Source organism: Erpetoichthys calabaricus, chromosome 7 (genome assembly GCF_900747795.2).
Source record: "Erpetoichthys calabaricus chromosome 7, fErpCal1.3, whole genome shotgun sequence".
Taxonomy (NCBI): Eukaryota; Metazoa; Chordata; class Cladistia; order Polypteriformes; family Polypteridae; genus Erpetoichthys; species Erpetoichthys calabaricus.
In genome coordinates, this window is record NC_041400.2 from 4,148,220 (window position 1) to 4,169,418 (window position 21,199).

The 21,199-nt window shown below is 44.2% G+C and overlaps 1 protein-coding gene across 1 annotated transcript in view; it reads right to left on the bottom strand.

Moving 5' to 3' along the window:
- LOC114654489 (synaptopodin-2) overlaps positions 1-21,199 on the bottom strand; it is a 158,211-nt gene that overhangs the window by 66,981 nt on the left and 70,031 nt on the right. Inside the window, exon 3 of the mRNA XM_028805067.2 lies at positions 14,953-15,761. Coding sequence (XP_028660900.2) covers positions 14,953-15,761 — 809 coding nt within the window. The remainder of the gene's footprint in view (positions 1-14,952; positions 15,762-21,199) is intronic.

Genomic DNA, 21,199 nt, shown 5'->3' on the forward strand with positions numbered 1-21,199 from the left:
CCAGGTCTCCAAACACCCAACACAAACTGGTGCTAAGACACAAGGTGAAAGCAAAAAAGAGTTTCTTATTGTGGGAAAACTCTTCTTTTGAAGCGATTCCCACCACCACAGCCACATGGACAAACAATAAAGCACAAGCACAACTCTCTTCTTCCTTCTCTCGCTGGTCACTGCCACCTCCACTCCTCCTCGCGAGCTTCATCCACCTTATAAGCGACTCTGGCTCGTCTAGATAAGGTCGAGCAGATTCTTTTATCCCAGACCGATAGTAATTCCAGTGCTAGGGCATAGCATGATAGAAATACTCCTGGGTCAAACAGAAGTCCCACAAAGCAGGGATGAGGAATCCTTGTAGCACTCCCTGGCGGCCCCCACAGAGCCCAACAAGCCCGTTCTAGGGAATTACAATCTCCAGAGTGCCTTACGGGTATCCGCAGAGGTAACATCGCCCAAAGAAGCTCGGATGAGCCCGTGGGCCTGCTGTGTTGTGTCCCCCTGTCCTTCCAATATACTAGTCGCCCGGCAGGCTATTGTTCCTGGGTCCAACCCAGCTGGGATGCCCATGTACCCATTATCGAGTTGGCATCTTCTGCCTGTCTTCGGAGTGAGACAGGAAAATTTTCACCCTGTTTCTTATGGCATCATAGGGCTGGCCTCCCGTCCAGTTAAGGGACTGTGCTCCATCCCAGCCGGTGCGTCCACCCACGTGCGCAGTCCATCACGACATCAAGGGAGTCAGAATTCTGAATGGAAGTGGGCAGCTCGTTCCACCAGCTAGGAGCTACATGTGAAAAGAGTCTGGACTCAAGTTTGACACCATAGATAGATAGATAGATAGATAGATAGATAGATAGATAGATAGATAGATAGATAGATAGATAGATAGGTGAAAGGCACTATATAATAGATAGATAGATAGATAGATAGATAGATAGATAGATAGATAGATAGATAGATAGATAGATAGATAGATAGATAGATAGATGAAAGGCACTATATGATAGATAGATAGATAGAGACAGAGTGAAAGGCACTATGTAATAAACAGATAGATAGATAGATGAAAGGCACTATATGATAGATAGATATGAAAGGTCATGTTCTGCATAAAGTGGACAGCGACTAAGGAGTCTTAACAGATCAACACGTTTTGGGCTTCCCTGATAACAGCCAGACCACTCCTGGAGTGACGTCTATCTATCGATGTGCTTAAAATGGTGTAAGCGATTAGTAAATGTAAGGGGGCCACAGCGCCAGTTGGTGTTGGATAACTTTTCTCATTTCAGTAAACTGTTTGAGGTCCACACACTCCCACCCGGACCCCAGTACCATTTACACTGCATAACCCTAATCTGAAGTCGCCTTGGATCATAACAAGTGGGCTCTGAACATAAGCGGAACAAACACAATGGAGGGAGCGACAGAAGTTACAAATCAAATGACCCAAGTTTACAGCTTTTCTATTTTGAAACTTAAGTAAGGAGTGCTAATAAAATTGAATTCCATTTTAAAAAATCTAAAACAAGGAACATTTGGGAGGCACGGTGGCACAGTGGTAGTGCTGCTGCCTCACAGTTAGGAGACCCAGCTGGGTTCACTTCCCGGGTCCTCCCTGCGTGGAGTTTGCATGTTCTCCCCGTGTCTGCATGGGTTTCCTCCCACAGTCCAAAGACATGCAGGTTAGGTGCATTGGCGATCCTAAATTGGCCCTAGTGTGTACTTGGTGTGTGGGTGTGTATGTGTGCCCTGTGGTGGGCTGGTGCCCTGTGCTGGATGGGATTGGCTCCAGCAGACCCCTGTGATCCTGTAGTTAGGATATAGTGGGATGGATGGATGGATGGAACATCTGGCTTTGTGAACTTTATATTCTAGCCTATTTCTAGAAAAATGAACGTTCTTTTGCCATACTTTACCAACTTTACATAACCTAACAAAACCTCACTCTTCCTAAAGGTAACTGTCATGCTGGGGAGACTAAAAAAATATTCTGAGAGAAACTGGGACAAAAACGTGGCGATAAAGAGTCCAGACCGGGATGTCTTACCGAACCGTAACTGAAATCAAAGCAAGTCCAAGATACGCGCACAAACCAAAACCAGGAAAAAAGAGACTGGCAAAGCAAAAGGATTTTTGACATAAAGGCACAAACTCCCATCGCATCATTGACCAAAAGGTCACGACCTCCATGGATACACCCCCAGCAAAGTGTGCTGTTAGTCCTAATGACGAGAAGACAAAATGGCGCCGATTCATGCACAAGTTTTTCTAATCAAAAAATGAAATCAGGACCCACCAAAAACCCCAAAATGAACTCGTAGAAAGACATTAAGAACACTGCAAATAATTTTAACCCTTAAACTGCCGCAACCGGCTGTAGTCAGTTCCCAGTGCAATTTGTCAGCACGCCAGAGCTGATCAGTCCGTGCCGTACATTCGTTGAGCAGCCAGCTCATGACCACTGGTGCCCCCTAGCTGCACTAGACGAGCCTGCAGGCGTCAGCGTTGGCCTCTGTGTGTTTGCGTGCAGCCAGTTCAAGTGCAGTTAGCTTGGTGATTTACTGAACTTCATCGATGGCGTCAGTTGCACCTTGAACATATCTTAATAGATGGATGCAGTCGTTTTTTTTTATAGTTTTTATAGTTTGTTGGCATTGTGTAAATTGTTCAGTGTTGCAGGAATTGTGATGTACTTTGCATGAAAAATAAAATGTGATCTTTTAAAATTTCACTTTTTCTTAGTGAATTGTGACATTTCCTTAAAAAGTGCAGCAAAAAAGTATTTGGCATCCAGGGGTGCATTAACCCCCCAAGTATGTGGCAGTTTAAGGGTTAATAAGTCGCTCCTTGGGGGGTGGGGGGGGGTTAGGAGCACATGCTGACAGAGCGCATTGCCACACCCATCACATGACAAACCAACTCAGGGTCACAGATTAGGACCCGAGTGCAGCCATGTGACAGGTGACACCTCAGCACCACACGGGTATGGTGGGAAGTTTTTTTATGGTGGTCCTGCCACCAACCCCCCAGGATTTTCCCTGCAGGTTGGGGAGGGGGGGGGGAGGTTACTTGCAGGGCTGGATGCAGATTAGCGTCATACCCAGGATGGAGCAATTACAGGTTAAGGGGCCCAGGGTCTCAACAGAGTGGAGAGGAGCCAAAAATAATTTTGAGAAGAACCAGGAGAAAAAACATAGCGAAAAAGTTAAAAAAGAAGAGTCGAGATCAGGGATTTCTACCAAAGCGTTACTGAAGCCAAAACAAGAGCCGTGTCCAGGACAAAGGTCGTGAACTCCAAGGACACGCCCCCATCAGTGACATGATGCAGTCCTAATGATGGGAAGCAGAATGCCGGGGATTGAGCAAAGGAAGACTTCTGATCCAAAATCTTAACACCGGATTCAGAATCGGGACCACCAAAACCCTCAAAATGAGTATGAGAACTTGCAGAAAGATGCTAAGAAGCTTAAAAATAACGTGTCTAACTCGTTCGTAATAGCAAAATCAATATTGAAATTTTTGAGAAATAACTTTTTCGGTCTAACCAAAAACATTTTGTATACATACCCTTACCAAAATGAAAGATCCATTATCATTTTCACAAAAACTTTCTTTGTTTCTTAGTATATCTGAAGACAGTCCATCTTATGGGGGTACACTTTGTGTCTCATTTCATAACCCTTTTTTTTTTTCATTACTCATCAGTCATGTGACACAACCGCCCATTGTTTAAGGTGCAACCTGCACGTCATTCTCATTCTTACACTACAGTTGTGGATGGGTGTGGTTATCTTGCTCTGGACCAATGATGTCTACTAAGTGGGCGTGTCATGTAGTGGGAGTGTCAGGTAGTGGGTGTGTCATGTAATGAGAGGGTCAGTTAGTGGGCGTGTCATGCAATGAGAGTGTCGGGTAGTGGGTGTGTCATGTAATGAGAGGGTCAGGTAGTGGGTGTGTCATGTAGTGGGAGTGTCAGGTAGTGGGCGTGTCATGTAGAGCTGCTGACAGCTGCCACTCTCTTCTTAGAGGGTGCACTGTGTAAATCATGTAACATCAACAGGCAATCTGATAGGCTGTTCAGTGGACTTTTCAAAGTGTGGTGCTCCGGAGGTCCCCTGCTAGACCATTCTCAAAAGGACAAAGGAGAGGGCAACATCCACAGATTGAGTTTACTCAAAATGCATGCATGGTGAATTGAGGGATAGCTTGGAATTAATTTAGAGTTTTATTTAATTGTTGTAAAATAAGAGAATATAAGGCTACAAATAGGACATTACAGCACTAGAAAAAGGTCCAAAGAAGAGCAACCAGGCTGATTCAGGGCTACAGGGGATGAGTTAGGAGGAAAGATTAAAAGAGCTGAGCCTTTACAGTTTACGCAAAAGACGATTAAGAGGAGACATGACAGGTTATATAGCGCCTTGATGTGTGGAGTACAAGTTACAGGAGGTTCTGCTCAAGCTTTATAGCACACTGGTGAAGCCTCATCTGGAGTACTGGGTGCAGTTTTGGTCTCCAGGCTACAAAAAGGACATAACAGCACTAGAGAACATCCAGAGAAGAGCCACTAGGCTGATTCAGGGCTACAGGAGATGAGTTAAGAGGAAAGATTGAAGGAGTTGAGCCTTTACAGTTTACGCAAAAGACGATTAAGAGGAGACATGACAGGTTATATAGTGCCTTGATATGTGCAGTACAAGTCCAAGGAGGGTCTGTTGAAGCTTTATAACACACTAGTGAGGCCTCATCTGGAGTCCTGGGTGCAGTTTGGGTCTCCAGGCTACAAAAAGGACATAACAGCACAAGAAAATGTCCAGAGAAGAGCAACTAGGCTGATTGCAGGGCTACAGGAGATGAGTTAGGAGGAAAGATTGAAGGAGCTGAAAGTTTCAACAGTTTAATGTCAGTAAATGTAAAGTGTTACACGTAGGAAGAAAGAAATGTGAGGTTTGAACACACAATGGGAGGTCTGAATTTCAAAAGTCCACCTTATAAGAAGGATTTAGGAGTCGTAGTGGACTGTCAATTGCTAGACAGTGTTCAGAAGCCATTAAGAAGGCTAACAGAATGTCAGGTTATATAGCGCCTTGAAGTGTGGAGTACAAGTCCCAGGAGGTTCTGCTCAAGCTTTATAACACACTGGTGAGGCCTCATCTGGAGTTCTGGGGGCAGTTTTGGTTTTCCAAAAGGACATAGCAGCACTAGAGAAAGTCCAGAGAAGAGCGACTCGGCTGACTCCAGGGCTACAGGGGATGAGTTATGAGGAAAGATTAAAAGAGCTGAGCCTTTAGAGTTTAAGAAAAAGAAGATTAAGAGGAGACCTGACTGAAATGTTTAAAATTATGAAGGGAATTAGTCCAGTGGATTGAGACGGTGACTTTAAAATGAGTTCATCAAGAACACGGGGACACAGTTGGAAACTTGTGAAGGGGAAATTATCGCACAAACATTAGGAAGTTTTTCTTCACACAGAGAATCACGGACACTTGGAGTAAGTGACCGAGTAGGGTGGTGGACAGGAGGACTTTAGGAACTTTCAAAACTCCACTTGATGTTATTTTGGAAGAATGAAGTGGAGAGGACTGGTGAGCTTTGTTGGGCTGAATGGCCTGCTCTCATCTCAATTGTTTTAATGAGAGAGAGAGTAGCAGCCTTTTCCGCTGCTGAATTAGAAATAATACACGACGAAGAGAGGCTGCGTCGCAAATTGCGTAACAGACGGATTAAATGCCTAAGTACATCTTTCTTTTAAATTTGTGAATTGCCTAGTTAAATTTCATTAGTATTATTCTAATACAAACCCCTTTGATTTTCCCAGTTCCACTGTAAACGTAGCACTTTGTGAGTGTCAGACGTCAGCCACTTGAAACAAGTATGCAGCCACTCGCAGTGCTAGCGGTGTGAAGCGTCCTCGGTGGCAAGTGAAGTTTATAAAGAACATCTCATTTCTGAATTCCTACAATGTACATTGAGCAACAGTTTGGGGGGGGGGGGGGCTCAGCCTTGAACATCAGTCCTGCTGAGGAGTTCACCCCGATCAGGATGGCCGTTCATGTCGGTGTCAAGTAAAAGTCAACTCGGGTGGCTATACACCCTATTGCAGCATACAGTGGCACGAAATAACAGGACCACCATGCAACATATACAGTATACTCGCGTATAAGTCGGGTCTTGAAACCTGAAAAATCAATCCTAGAAATCAGACCCCCGACTTATACGTCCGTTCAAAAATACGCCACTTCAATTTTTTTTTTTACATCTTCGCGTTTCCTCTAATCTCGCTCTAATTTCTCAGACGCATCGAATTTTGTTGCAGCAGCACAGTTACCGATTTCTTTCACCACTTCGACGATTTTTCATTTAAAACCAGCTTCATATTTCCTTCTGATCGAACGCTCCATCGTAGATAAGGGATGCTCTTACGGTAAAGCTGTATGAGGGCGTGAGATACAAAAAACACGAATCAGTGCAAACGTCATTTCAGAATAGTTCAGGTCTTACCGTGTGGTCACGTAGGCACAGTACATAGAAAAGAAAAAGGCCGTGTGCCCCGTGGTTACTCTCAGCAGGGCATTAGCATATCGTAATCTCTTGGACCAATAGCGTGAGTTTTCTGCATTCGACTTATACGACCGACATTATAAAATACTGGAAATTATACGATAAAATCCAAGTCATGACTTATCCGCGGGAGAACTTAAACGCAAGTACATACGGTTCATAAACAAAGGACAAGCGCAAAACAAGTAAAGAACTGTACCATATTATAAATAGACAAACTAGGGGGCTTTACCCCCTGCTCACTTCGCTCGCCAACCACTTCCCCACCCCGCCAGCGCTACACGCCGTTGTGAAGTGTGAGGCTGAACACACCTCAGATACATTTTCCTACTTCCATTATCTCTAACCTGCTCTGCACGTGCATCACGGGACTTGCTTCCAAAGGTTGTAAGTGTGACGTGACTTGTCCGTCTCGCGGGAAGTGAAAGTGTCTCTCTGTCTCTCTTCAGAAGATCACATCTCGTCGGCAGAAGTGTCTCGTCACAAGATTTTTTTATATAATAGAGAGATATATAAATAATAAAAGGACTTGCAGATTTGACTTAGTCAGTGCCCAGTGTTATAGCTGGTGACCACCACTCGGATGTGAGTGCCATTTATTGTGCCTGTGCCATCTGGGAAGGCTAAAGTGATAAGACTTTGGGTTTAACCAGAAGCCTCCTTGATTGCTCGATGGCCAGAAAACCAACCAGAGTGCACAGCACACTCCTGACAAAGTGACGCCTTCCCAAGATTCTCTTACTGAAGTGTGCCCGACATTTTGCTACAGCGAGTTCTATGGCTGTGACTATTTGTTTTTATATGTTAGTTAGTGTAGCTGCCGAAGCATAAGGTGAGATCAAGCACGGGTAAAACACGTGTCAAAAATTATTTAATGAAAGTTAAAAGAAAATCATCCACAAAAGAATAAAAGGCAAAAAAAAAAAAAACGGAAAAATGTACAGTGCATCCAGAAAGTATTCCCAGCGCTTCATCACTTTCTCCACATTTTGTTATGTTACAGCCTTATTCCAAAATGGATTAAATTCATTTTCTTTCCTCAGAATTCTACACACAACACCCCATAATGACAACATGAAAAAAGTTTACTTGAGATTTTTGCAAATATTAAAAATAAACAAACTGAGAAATCCCATGTACATAAGTATTCATAGCCTGCGGTGGGTTGGCACCCTGCCCGGGATTGGTTCCTGCCTTGTGCCCTGTGTTGGCTGGGATTGGCTCCAGCAGACCCCCGTGACCCTGTGTTCGGATTCAGCAGGTTGGAAAATGGATGGATAAGTATTCACAGCCGTTGCTCAATACTTTGTCGATGCCCCTTTGGTAGCAATTCCAGCCTCAAGTCTTGTTGAATATGATGCCACAAGCTTGGCACACCTATCCTTGGCCAGTTACGCCCATTCCTCTTTCCAGCACCTCTCAAGCTCCATCAGGTTGGATGGGAAGCGTCGGTGCACAGCCATTTTAAGATCTCTCCAGAGATGTTCAATCAGATTCAAGTCTGGGCTCTGGCTGGGCCACTCAAGGACATTCACAGAGTTGTCCTGAAGCCACTCCTTTGATATCTTGGCTGTGTGCTTAGGGTCGTTGTCCTGCTGAAAGATGAACCGTCACCCCAGTCTGAGGTCAAGAGCGCTCTGGAGCAGGTTTTCATCCAGGATGTCTCTGTACATTGCTGCAGTCATCTTTCTCTTTATCCTGACTAGTCTCCCAGTCCCCACAGCATGATGCTGCTGCCACCACCATGCTTCACTGTAGAGATGGTATTGGCCTGGTGATGAGTGGTGCCTGGTTTCCTCCAAACGTGACGCCTGGCATTCACACCAAAGAGTTCAATCTTTGTCTCATCAGACCACAGAATTTTCTTTCTCATGGTCTGAGAGTCCTTCAGGTGCCTTTTGGCAAACTCCAGACGGGCTGCCATGTGCCTTTTACTAAGGAGTGTCCGTCTGGCCACTCTACCATACAGGCCTGATTGGTGGATTGCTGCAGAGATGGTTGTCCTTCTGGAAGATTCTCCTCTCTCCACAGAGGACCTCTGGAGCTCTGACAAAGTGACCATCGGGTTCTTGGTCACCTCCCTGACTAAGGCCCTTCTCCCCCGATCGCTCAGTTTAGATGGCCGGCCAGCTCTAGGAAGAGTCCTGGTGGTTTCGAACTTCTTCCACTTATGGATGATGGAGGCCACTGTGCTCATTGGGACCTTCAAAGCAGCAGACATGTTTCTGTAACCTTCCCCAGATTTGTGCCTCGAGACAATCCTGTCTCAGAGGTCTACAGACAATTCCTTTGACTTCATGCTTGGTTTGTGCTCTGACATGAACTGTCAACTGTGGGACCTTCTATAGATAGGTGTGTGCCTTTCCAAATCAGGTCCAGTCAACTGAATTGACCACAGGTGGACTCCAATGAAGCTGCAGAAACATCTCAAGGATGATCAGGGGAAACAGGAGGCACCTGAGCTCAATTTGGAGCTTCATGACAAAGGCTGTGAATACTTATGGACATGGGATTTCTCAGTTTTTTTATTTTTAATAAATTTGCAAAAATCTCAAGTAAACTTTTTTTCACGTTGTCATTATGGGGTGTTGTGTGTAGAATTCTGAGGAAAAAAATGAATTGAATCCATTTTGGAATAAGGCTGTAACATAACAAAATGTGGAAAAAGTGATGAAGCGCTGGGAATACTTTCTGGATGCACTGTATCTTCTATAAACTTAGCCTTTCTTGAGAATCTTTAGCTATTTCTATACTTAAAAGTTCTTAATTTCTTCTTCTTTACGCCTTAAACGTACAGTACATCACTTAAATGAACGAGTTTTCTTTACGTGTTACTTCACACATTCAAAGAGCCCGTAGGCCATCGAGCACGGTCACGCGAGCACAGTTAAAAACCGTATGCCTCTACCCCTTACACATGGCAAGGCTGTCACTAACTGAAGAATAATCTTTACTTAAAGCTGTTAGAAATGGTGAGAATATACCAATACAGTAGTACCCACGGGGGACCATAGGAACCTCCCATAGTTGATTCATTGTCATCTAGTAAGATATTTATGAACCTTATATAACTAAGAAAATGGCTCTTACAGTTAGTTTCAAATCTGTAATTGTGAAGAAGTGCCAAGGGGTATGTGCGGGCATCCCCAACGCACAATCCAAGTCCCTCCATCACCCGTCGGATTTTTCAAGACACCCCATGGATGATCCTGCAGGAGCGCCGTCATTGTGGAGGACACCTTCATCAACTCCGTCTTCTTCTCTTTCAGGCTACCTGGGGTGAGGCCTGAGGCTAAGGCTGACTGTTATGCTGGTGCGCCCCCCAAGGAAGGTTTTCTCAAAGGAGATCGGGAGAAGTGACATTAAAAATAAAAGAGTCAAATCCAAAATAGGAATCAAAAATCCCAGTCGACAAATTCAGGATACCAAAACAATAGTTTTTAAAAAAAAAGGGTGCCGTTAAACAAAAGGCTTTTGAAATCTGTAACCTCAGATGAAGACGAGCCTGAAATGGTGACTTTTTAACCCTTAAACCACCACATACTTGGGGGGGGGGGGGGGTAATGCACCACCCCCGGACCCCAAAAACTTTTTTAGCTGCACTTTTTAAGGAAACGTCACAATTCACCAAGAAAAAGTGACATTTTTATGGAACACGTATTATTTTTCATGCAAAGAGCATCCCAATTAGTACAACACTGACAATGAACTATAAAAACTAAAAAACGACTGCAACAATCTCTTATTGTATGTAGAAGGTGCAACTGACGCCATTGATGAAGTTCAGTAAATCACCGACTGTGCCAACTGCACTTGAACTGGCCGCACACAGATAGGCCAACGCTGATGCCTACAGGCCAATCCCAGGGACGCTGATTCACTAGGGGGCGCCAGTGGTCACGAGCGGGCTGCTCAATGAATGTACAGGGTGGTCCAGATCTAATTATGCAACTGTTCGACTGACAACCCGCCATTTTGGAATGCAGGCCAGGTGCTGCCATCTATTGGCAACAAAAAGAATTTTAAGTGAAATCTCTATGTGTGCCCTGCGGTGAGCTGGCACCCTGCCTGGGGTTTGTTTCCTGCCTTGCACCCTGTGTTGGCTGGGATTGGCTCCAGCAGACCCCCATGACCTTGTAGTTAGGATATAGCGGGTTGGATAATGGATGGATGGATGGATGGATGGATCTCTATGTACAGGGCAGGTGCTGTGAATTCTCTATGTCATAAACTTAATAAGTTTTAGCATAATGAAAATTGCATTACAGCGTGGACAGGCTGGCAAATTGCACTGGGAACCGACTATATAGTCCATGTGGGACACAGACCAGGGTCCCAAGTGCTACAAGGTGGCATCCCTGTGCCATTACGCCATCAACATCATTTTATTAACTTATTGTGGAAACTCTGGTAAGAGTGGGCTAAGAATAAACCCGGAGGACACAGACTTCAGCTGTTTAATATTACGGTGAAAGTTATTTTAAAGTTAGTAAAAATGTGCCCCTTTTTGCAGGCCCTTAATATAACAAAAGCGTCTCCTTTTAAGCACAAGGAAGACTTCTGAGATTTCTGGTGCATGTCACTTACAAACATAAAACACACATAAACAGTAAGAAGAACGCGAGACCCAAGAGAAGTGAAGCAGCGCAGTTGAACTCGGCCCTCTTCTACCCGCTCGCCACAGATGGCTCTGTTAGTGACACCTTTTTAAATGTTGCATGTGCCAAATAAGCCCTCGGCCCCTGAGCCCATTAATAGCTCTGCCCATTACTTCATCCACCTCGGCCATCAATCAAGCTGTTCTCTGGGCTCTAATTTTACTCTGTGATGGCACATGTCATGTAAAGGCACAAGTCATCTGTGCATTCTGTGCACGAAACCAACGGCATGAGATAACCCCGGGGATTTAAGAAGGTCTGACGGCCTTGGGAGAAAAATCAAATAACGATAATAGTCATAAAACCGAATAAAATCCACACTGCAAAGCCGTCAATGTCTTTATCTGGCTGTCTGTCTCGTGCTTTGTAAAAACGGACGCGAGAGAGATGGAAAGAGATGAAAGGCAGTATGTAATAGAAATAAGGAAGGAAACAAAAGGCGCTATATAAAGAGATGAAAGAAATGAAAGATACTTATATAATACAATGGAAAGAAACAGCAAAAAGGAAAGTACAATATAACAGACAGAAAAAGAAATGGCAGGCATTATATAACAAAAAGAAAAAAAAGAAATGGACGCTATGTGATTGAAAGAAAAAATGAAAGGCACTATATAACAAAGAAAGACATTGGAAGCTTTATAAAGCAAAGAAATGAAAGGCACCATATAACAGAAAGACATGAAAGACACTATATACCAAAGAAAACTAGAAAAGGAAATGGAAGCAAAATATAACAAGCAGAGAAAGCAATGGAAGGCGCTATATAGAAGAAGCAATTTCAATGTACTAAATAAGACTTAGAAAGAAATGAAAGGCGCTATACAACATTAACAGAAGGAAATGGAAGGTACTCTCTAATAAAAAGAAGTGAAGAGTCTCTAAATAATAGAAAGAAAGGAATGAATGGTGCTGTGTTATAGAAACACAATGGAAGGCACTATATAATAGTAAGGAGTGAAAGGCTCTGTGCAATAGAAAGAATTTCAAGACTTTGTAGAACTTAAAGAAAGAAATGAAAGGCACTACTGTATATAACAAGGAAAAGAAATGAAAGGCAATATATAACAAACAGAGAAAGCAATGGAAGGCACTAAATAGTAGGAACAATTTCAATGGATTATATAAAAATTAGAAAGAAATGAAAGGCGCTATACAGCATCAACAGAAGGAAATGGGAGGAACTCTATAATAGAAAGAAGTGAAGAGGCACTAAATAATTAGATATTACCAGAAAGGGCGCACTGCACGATAATGTGCAGTGAATACACTTGACTTGAACATTTCTAGTTTTCCTCCTCTTTCTTTCTCTGTACGTTTATCATTCGTTTGCTCAGAGGTTGAGGCGCGTGTTCCTTCCTGAGCAGCTCTTCTTTACTTCACCCTAGCGGTCCCACTTCTTCTCTTCTTTCGTCGGCATCTTTTCGCGTTAAAACTGATTGTTAGTTTTTGTGTTGCAATTACTTAGTACCTTTTCTTTAATCTTTTAATTAATCTGGCACTTAAGTCTTCAATCTGCCTCAATATTGATTAGCGAAGGTAGCAGGGAATGAGAACGTCGCCTGTACGCATGCGCCGGTGCTGAGAGTTGATTCAACAATAAAATAAAATCAAAATATCTATCTATCTATTATATAGTGTCTTTCACATCTATGATTAGCGAAGGTGGTAGGGAATTAGAACGGCGCATGTGCTGAGAGTTGATTCAACAATAAAATAAAATCAAAATATCTATCTATCTATTATATAGTGTCTTTCACATCTATGATTAGCGAAGGTGGTAGGAAATGAGTACGGCGACTGTACGCATGCGCCTCACGGCCGCCCTGCTGCGCGCTGCCGAGAGTTGATTCTACAATAAAATAAAAATAAAAAGAATAATAAAATCATCACCACGAAAGCGGATAGTAGATGTCACGTAGTATATGTGTACCAAATTTCAAGTCAATAGGTGAAACGGTTTGCGAGCTACAGGTGAATTAAAATCCTGGACAGACAAACGAACAGCCACGGTAGCGTATTATAGAAGATTATAAACAAAATAGAAGGCTCAATATAATAGTAAGGAGTGAAAGGCTCTCTGCAATAGAAAGAATTTCAAGACTTTGTATAACTAAAAGAAAGGAATGAAATGCACTATATAACAAAGAAAAGAAATGAAAGGCACCTTATAACTGAAAGAGACAAAAGAAATGACAGGCACTTTATAACAGAAACAGAAAGAAGTGGAAGGCAGAATATAATTAAAAAATGAGCGACAGGCACTATATAATAGATCGAACTTAACGGTATTATATTATGGAGAGAAACTAAGAAAGATAAACGAGATGAAAGGCACTGTACAACAACAACACAAGGAAATGGAAGGCAGTATATAATAACAAGCAATGAAAGGCACTATATAATAGAAAGGAAGACACGATGTAACAGAAAGAAATAAAAGACACCATAAAAGAAAGAAAGGGGCATTTTTTAAAAGACCGTTGGAAATGAAGGGCAGAAAGTGAACATGAAAGACGCTATATTATAGATAGGTAGATAGAAATGAAAGGCGCTATATAACACCATATATTCTAGATGGGTAAATAGAAACGAAAGGCACATAAAATAGACAGATGGAAATGAAAGGCACTATACGATTGCTAGATAAGTGGCGGCGCCCCCCCCCCCCCCATGAAGCCCTTCCTGTTGTGACGGACAGACGCGTCAGTCCTTTTCATTTAACCCTTTAACGCGCGGTACTCTCCATGTGCTGATTAAACCCGAGCTCTCCAATCGGCTAAAATGAACTCGTGTGCCACAGATTGACTCGCCACCGCAGCAGTTTTAATGAAAGGTCCGGTGTCCCGGTGGGTCTCGTCCGTACGCTCATTGAGTCTCAAGGCGGACAATCGCGTGACGGCTGACAAAAGCTGCACCTCAAGTCGTTTTGATCTTTTTTTTTATTTTCAGGCTAACGGTAGTCTCGCCGTCATGATAAACGCCGCACTCGTCACTCTCTACCCCTATAGCTCCACTTTAAACCCCCCCCCCAAAACACCCCCCCCCCATATACTCATATATGCACACATTCAACTAAATGGCAGCGCAGCGCTGGACAGATCCACATCTAAAAATAAACAGGCTGGATGGCAGCACTCTCACCGCTCGCTCCTGCACCGGCGGACCGACGCTCGAAGTTAAGCCACGAAGCTGCTGACGAGATAAGCGCCCCTACAATCCCCCCGCCCGTCCGTCCGCCCACCTCCAAGTCGCGGCCGCATTTAAAAATGTGTTCAATTTTGCCAGTTTTAGAGTTTTTTTTTCCCCTGACTCACCTCTGAGTCCAGCAGGCAGAGTGAATGGCGAGCTCACTTTTGACGGCAGGCGCTTATGGAGGATCGGATAACCGGCCAGAAGTCCACATGCTGGTGTCTGTCAAACGCACTTCTGCAAGCATCATCAGCCTGACGAGCGCTCCTTATGTTATTCTTATCGCCTCTCTGCTGTCCCTGCCCAGGGCTGACGTGCGCCTGGCCGCCTTCAAATCCCGTCTGGCGAGACGACTTTTTAATTCTTTAATTCGTCATTTATTTATTTATTTATTTATTTATTGACCAGCTGGCTTCAATTAAAAGGCCGGCAGCGGCGAGAGCCCGCATTGTGCTAATGTGTGAAAGTGCCAATCCTCGACACCCCCCCCCCCTCCCTCAGCCCGGACCGAGTGGTCCCCAGGTGGTCCCCCGGGTTTACTTACTGGCGTGCCTCGCCCGGTGCTTGTTGGGTCGGCTCTCTGATTCCGAGTCCCTCTCCTCCTGTTCTTCTTCTCCTTCGTCTTCTTCTTCTTGCTCACCCTCTGACGAGATTCCAAAGGAGACTGTGACGGCAGGAGGTGCTTCAGTGGGCCCTCCTTCCACCCACCCCCTCCTGCCCAACTGTGACCTACACAAGACCACCACTTCCTCCTCCTCCTCCTCCTCCTCTCTCCGTTCCTCCTGCCTTCCTTTCAAAATGGGCTGCAGGGTCAATTCCACCCGACTTTGGGGGGCCAGGGTGCTAGCTGACCCCTCGTCACCTGTTCCTGTCAGCTCTATTTTACCCCGGGAAATCACCACAGGCTGAAAGGAAGGCCCTGGGTGGGCACCCTCGGAATCTGGCACTGTGAAGCCCTGGGTGACCCCTCTTAGTGGCCGATGCCCCACTCTCACGGGAGCCCCTCCGACATCTTCACGTTTGCCTTCGGGGAAGGACAAGCACAGCTCCACCACCTCTCCCTGATGAAACTCCATTGCTCCTCCGACGTCACACTTTGCTCCTTGGCTGCTGTTGGATTTGGGGTCTCGCAGCCGGGCACCAGTGGACAAATCAGTGTCGCTCTCACTTTCCCCATAGTAGGCCTCATCTTGAGATTCTGAGATGTAGAGCTCCCTCGGAGGAGGCGCCGTGCAGGACGGCCAGATCTGCAAAGTGGTGCTTCTAATGCCTGGCATAGTGGTAGTGGGGGCACCATCAAAATATGCCGATTCCAGCTCTTCATCAGGGAAATCATGGAAAACCGTGGATGACCTGTTTGGGAAGAAAAAAACAAAACATGTAGCTTATATTGAGGGTCACTCAGAGGGGATCAGACCTCCACTGTGCATCATCTTGAGTGGGAGAAGGAAAAGGGGACAAAATATGGAGACCGAGAAGAGCATCAGGCAGACTGAGCAGAGAAACAGGGGTGTGAAACCTCACAACTGAAGGAACTTCATCAGAATCCTACAGAACTCCCTAAAAAAAAACCCACCTGGACATATCGACATGTAAACACGCGGAGCGTCCGTCATCTCCTCAGGTCAGGATTGTGGAAAACTGAACAGTGGCAGCAGTAGGGGGCGCCCTTGAGAGGAAATCCACGTGAAATGGGAGCCTGCAGTGGCACCCAAAATGAAACTCCCAGAGCCGTGAGGTGGCAACTTGGCACACTGCTGACTATAAGAAAGAACCACTGAGATGGATTGTGTTGCCATCTCTAAAGGGCAGACCCTGAAAAAAAGACACGATGAGCTTTGAGATGATCTTCAATGCAAATGGCATATTATAAGAAATCTCCTCCTCACCCACTTATTGGGTTTACTTTGTCCAGCGTTAGAGTTGCAGGGATGTTATTAGGCACACTGAGGACAAGGCAGTTCTAAACACCCTGGCATGGTCACGTGAACCCCTGTGCCAACACACTAGAGGAAAGAAAAAAAAAACCTACATATTCTATAATCCTGCCTTGTGCCCTGTGTGGCTGGGATTGGCTCCAGCAGACTCCCGTGACCCTGTGTTCAGTGGGTTGGAAAATGGATGGATGGACATATTCTATAAATCGTAAAAAGGTCTGCATGTTAGTGCACCTCAGCAGACAGAAAAAGAAAGAAAGAACGAAAGAAAGGCACTATATAATAGATAGCTAGATATGAAAGGCAAAAAATGATAGATAGATAGATAGATAGATAGATAGATAGATAGATAGATAGATAGATAGATATGAAAGGCGCCATATAATAGAAAATTTGAAAGGCACGATAGATAGATAGATAGATAGATAGATAGATAGATAGATAGATAGATAGATAGATAGATAGATAGATATGAAAGGCGCCATATAATAGATAAATTTGAAAGGCACGATAGATAGATAGATAGATAGATAGATAGATAGATAGATAGATAGATAGATAGATATGAAAGGCAAAATATGATAGATAAATATGAAAGACACGATAGATAGATATGAAAGGCGCCATATAATAGAAAATTTGAAAGGCACGATAGATAGATAGATAGATAGATAGATAGATAGATAGATAGATAGATAGATATGAAAGGCACTATATAATAAATAGATATGAAAGGTGCCATATAATACATAAATATGAAAGGCACTATATGATAGATAGATAGATAGATAGATAGATAGATAGATAGATAGATAGATATGAAAGGCACTATATAATAAATAGATATGAAAGGTGCCATATAATAGATAAATATGAAAGGCACTATATGATAGATAGATAGATAGATAGATAGATAGATAGATAGATAGATAGATATGAAAGGCGCTATATAATAAATAGATATGAAAGGTGCCATATAATAGATAAATATGAAAGGCACTATATGATAGATAGATAGATAGATAGATATGAAAGGTGCCATATAATAGATAAATATGAAAGGCACTATATGATAGATAGATAGATAGATAGATAGATAGATAGATAGATAGATAGATAGATATGAAAGGCGCTATATAATAAATAGATATGAAAGGTGCCATATAATAGATAAATATGAAAGGCATTATATGATAGATAGATAGGTATGAAAGGCACTATATAGCTATTAAATAACCCACTGTAACTACTATAACACGTAACTATAACATATTTACATATAATAAGAAGTTAGATATGAAAGACAGCAGATGACAGATGTGAATGACACTAAACAATAGAGAAAGATATGAAAGGCGCCATATAATAATATGAAAGGTAATATATAATATGCAGAAAAGAAAGAAAGTTTCTATGATAGAAAAGGTGAAGGTCACTGAATAACACTCATGTACATATGAAGCACACTATATGATGGAGAGATAGATATGACAAGCATTATATAACAGACGGCACAGTGGCGCAGTGGGTAGCGCAGCTGCCTGGCAATAAGGATACCTGAGGTTCACTTCCTGGGTCCTCCCTGCGTGGAGTTTGCATGTTCTCCCCGTGTTTGTGTGGGTTTCCTCCCTCAGTCCAAAGACAATGCAGGACTAATTGTCCTTACTGTGTGCTTGTGTGCCCTGCGGTGAGCTGGCGCCCTGCCCGGGATTTGTTCTTGCCTTGTGCCCTGGGATTGGCTCCAGCAGAACTCCGTGACCCTGTGTTAGGATTTAGCGGGTTGGAAGATGGATGGATGGATGAATGGCATTGTATATTAGACATGCAGAAGTGGTAGGCGTAATCTTAGATATACGGGTATGAAAGGCACCCTGTAACAATTTACAGTAAGACATAATAAAATAAGATCTGAGGAAAAAGGGCTTGACTGGCGAGGAGGTGCAGGGCCAAGCTGTTTGGTGAAGGTTTATTAAGCACATCGACCTCATATAGAAATGAGAAAAAATGAAGCAGAAGAAGATATGAAAGGCACCATCTAACACACACATGCATATGAAAGGCACTGTAAAAATGAGCAGTTTTAGTTAGTGATCACCATCCCAATGCCTTCATACTTGTCCTACTGGAGTATGGGGAGGTGAAGTGACTCACTCGGGGTGACACAGGGCACCAGTGGTCAGTGCTGAACTTGTGAATTGGTGATTGTTATACTGTGTATAGTGCCTTCAATAGTGAACACCATCTCAAAGTGCTTCATGAATAATTTAATAATGATGTTCCCTAATGTGTACAAATGGAGAACAGAGAGATGAAGGGACTTGCTCAGGGTCACACAGCGAGTCGGTGGTGAGGATTAGACGTATGAATTGCTCAATTTCATATATAGTGCCTTGCATAGTGAACGCCATTCCAAAAGCTTTACCAGATAGACTTCAGATGTGCCCATAACTGTACAAATGGCGTACCGATGGTGTAAGCGACTCGCTCAGGGTCATGTAGAGACACTGAAATGACAGTCTTGTGATTTGTCATCTAATGCCATTGCCACTGCACCAACCACATTAATCAAGAAAGGTGTGCGAAAACAAAGTGCGTTCCGGCCAGGAATTTAACTAAGGTCCAAAAACTGAGGGGGCCAACTATTTCTGTGGTTCCCCTCTTACCAGACAGTTGTCTCCATGATGACTGTCACTCTGTCTACAGGATGGCAGATGCTGAAGACGCTGTGCAGCTCTGTTTGCTTGATTGGTGCCTCTGGCCCACTGTCTTGACTTTTTAAGGTGGGCATCCCTGAAGTGCCATTAATCAGGGGAAGATGGAGAAGCGCTGGACTATAAAAGAGAAAAGCCCGAGAGTTGTTATGATTAAGTGGACGCTATGTGAAAAATGTCTTCATTAAATCCTTGCCATTAAACCGGCCTATTTATGGCCCGAGCCACAGGCGTGGAGCGCTTGAGCAGGCGGCCTCACCACGGAAAAGGCCCGGCAGTGTAAACATTTCCATTTTGGCTGCTCGTCCCTGCACATTCTTAACGGCGGTTTTCCACTTTTAAAGACAGAAGGCTGGAATTCGCCAGGCCTTTCAACTGCAACTGGCGCACGTCTGCGGCCCACCCTCTTCCGGGGGTCTTCTGCGGAGACTGCATTGTTTTCATGTGGATACTTTGATGAACGTGTCAAATCCCAGAGATATCAAAGTGTGCTTAGCTGACCCCTCTGGAGTGACTGTGCCCTGTGATGGACAAGCGGCCCAACATGACTCGCCCCCAAGGCTTCTGGTGGGGTCTCCGGGCACCTGCTAGTTTGGATGGAAATAAGCAGATTTAGAAAATGAATGAGTGAGCCCTGATGGCATACAGTAGCCCCCATAAGGAAGACCAAGAAAGTCAATGCATGAAGCAGATGCACCCCACAGCGCCATATACTGCATGCTGGACGTGTCGTCCACTTGGCCTGAGCCCGGCTGGATCGGCCCATGGTAGGGGGGATTAAAAGGAAAGAAAATAAAAATGAAACAGTGAAGAGACCCTCTCAGGTGGTCTGTAAGTCTTGGCTGAAGAATTTAACAAATGCCCATTTTTAGCTGCAATGCTTCTTTCTTTCTTTGAGTGGAAACAGGAGGCCATGAAGAGAAAACACAAGAAAACACAGTGAACGTCCAGACTGGGAATGCGGAGCAGCAGCACAAAGCCCCCTGCTGCTGCACCCCCCGCACCCGTGCTGTCTTGTCATAGGTGATACTTCAGCAGTATGGTGGCACAGTTGTCGTCACTGCTGCCTCATCGAGCCAGCGCCCTGGGTTCAAATTCAACACGTCTGTGCTCAGTTTGAATGAACCTCCTCATCTCTGTGGGACTTCTGCCTTCTGCTGTCGTGTCCCCATAATGTGTCACTGGGGACTTGTGCATGTGGGAGTAGGCCTGATAATGGACTGGCACCCCATACGTGGCTGGCTATCGTCTGTTGGCACCAAGTTGAATGCACAATGTTTTGAGAATATTATTATATTATATTAGGGCGGCACGGTGGCGCAGTGGTAGCGCTGCTGCCTCGCAGTTAGGAGACCTGGGTTCACTTCCCGGGTCCTCCCTGCGTGGAGTTTGCATGTTCTCCCCGTGTCTGCGTGGGTTTCCTCCCACAGTCCAAAGACATGCAGGTTAGGTGGATTGGTGATTCTAAATTGGCCCTAGTGTGTGCTTGGTGTGTTTGTGTGTGTCCTGCGGTGGGTTGGCACCCTGCCCGGGATTGGTTCCTGCCTTGTGCCCTGTGTTGGTTGGGATTGGCTCCAGCAGACCCCCATGACCCTGTGTTCGGATTCAGCGGGTTGGAAAATGGATGGATGGATGGATTATATTCATGGGCAGCACATTAGCACAGATATAAACAGGACTGTGGGAGACTGGAGCCTCTCTCAGGTAGTACAGGGTGCAACACAGAAGAAACCCTGGATGGGGTGCGAGTCCATCACGTAACACACATACACACATCAGGCCAATTTAGTGTCACCAGTCCATCTCACCTACATGTCTTTGGACAGTTGGTGGAATCCCAGTGAAAACCTACAGAGACACGGGGAGAACATGCGAACTCCACACAGTGGGGACCTGGGGTGCAAACTCTTGCCTCCCTACTATGAGGCAGCAGCACTAACACTGCGCCACCATGCCACCCATATTAAACGATAGTATAGTATAGTAAAGTACGGTATAGTAGTAGCTGTAATAGTAATATTGGAACAATGGAACATTCAGTTCGAGAATACATGCTGTATATTATATTATATTATATTATATTATATTATATTATATTATATTATCCATCCATTATCCAAACCACTATATCCTAACTACAGGG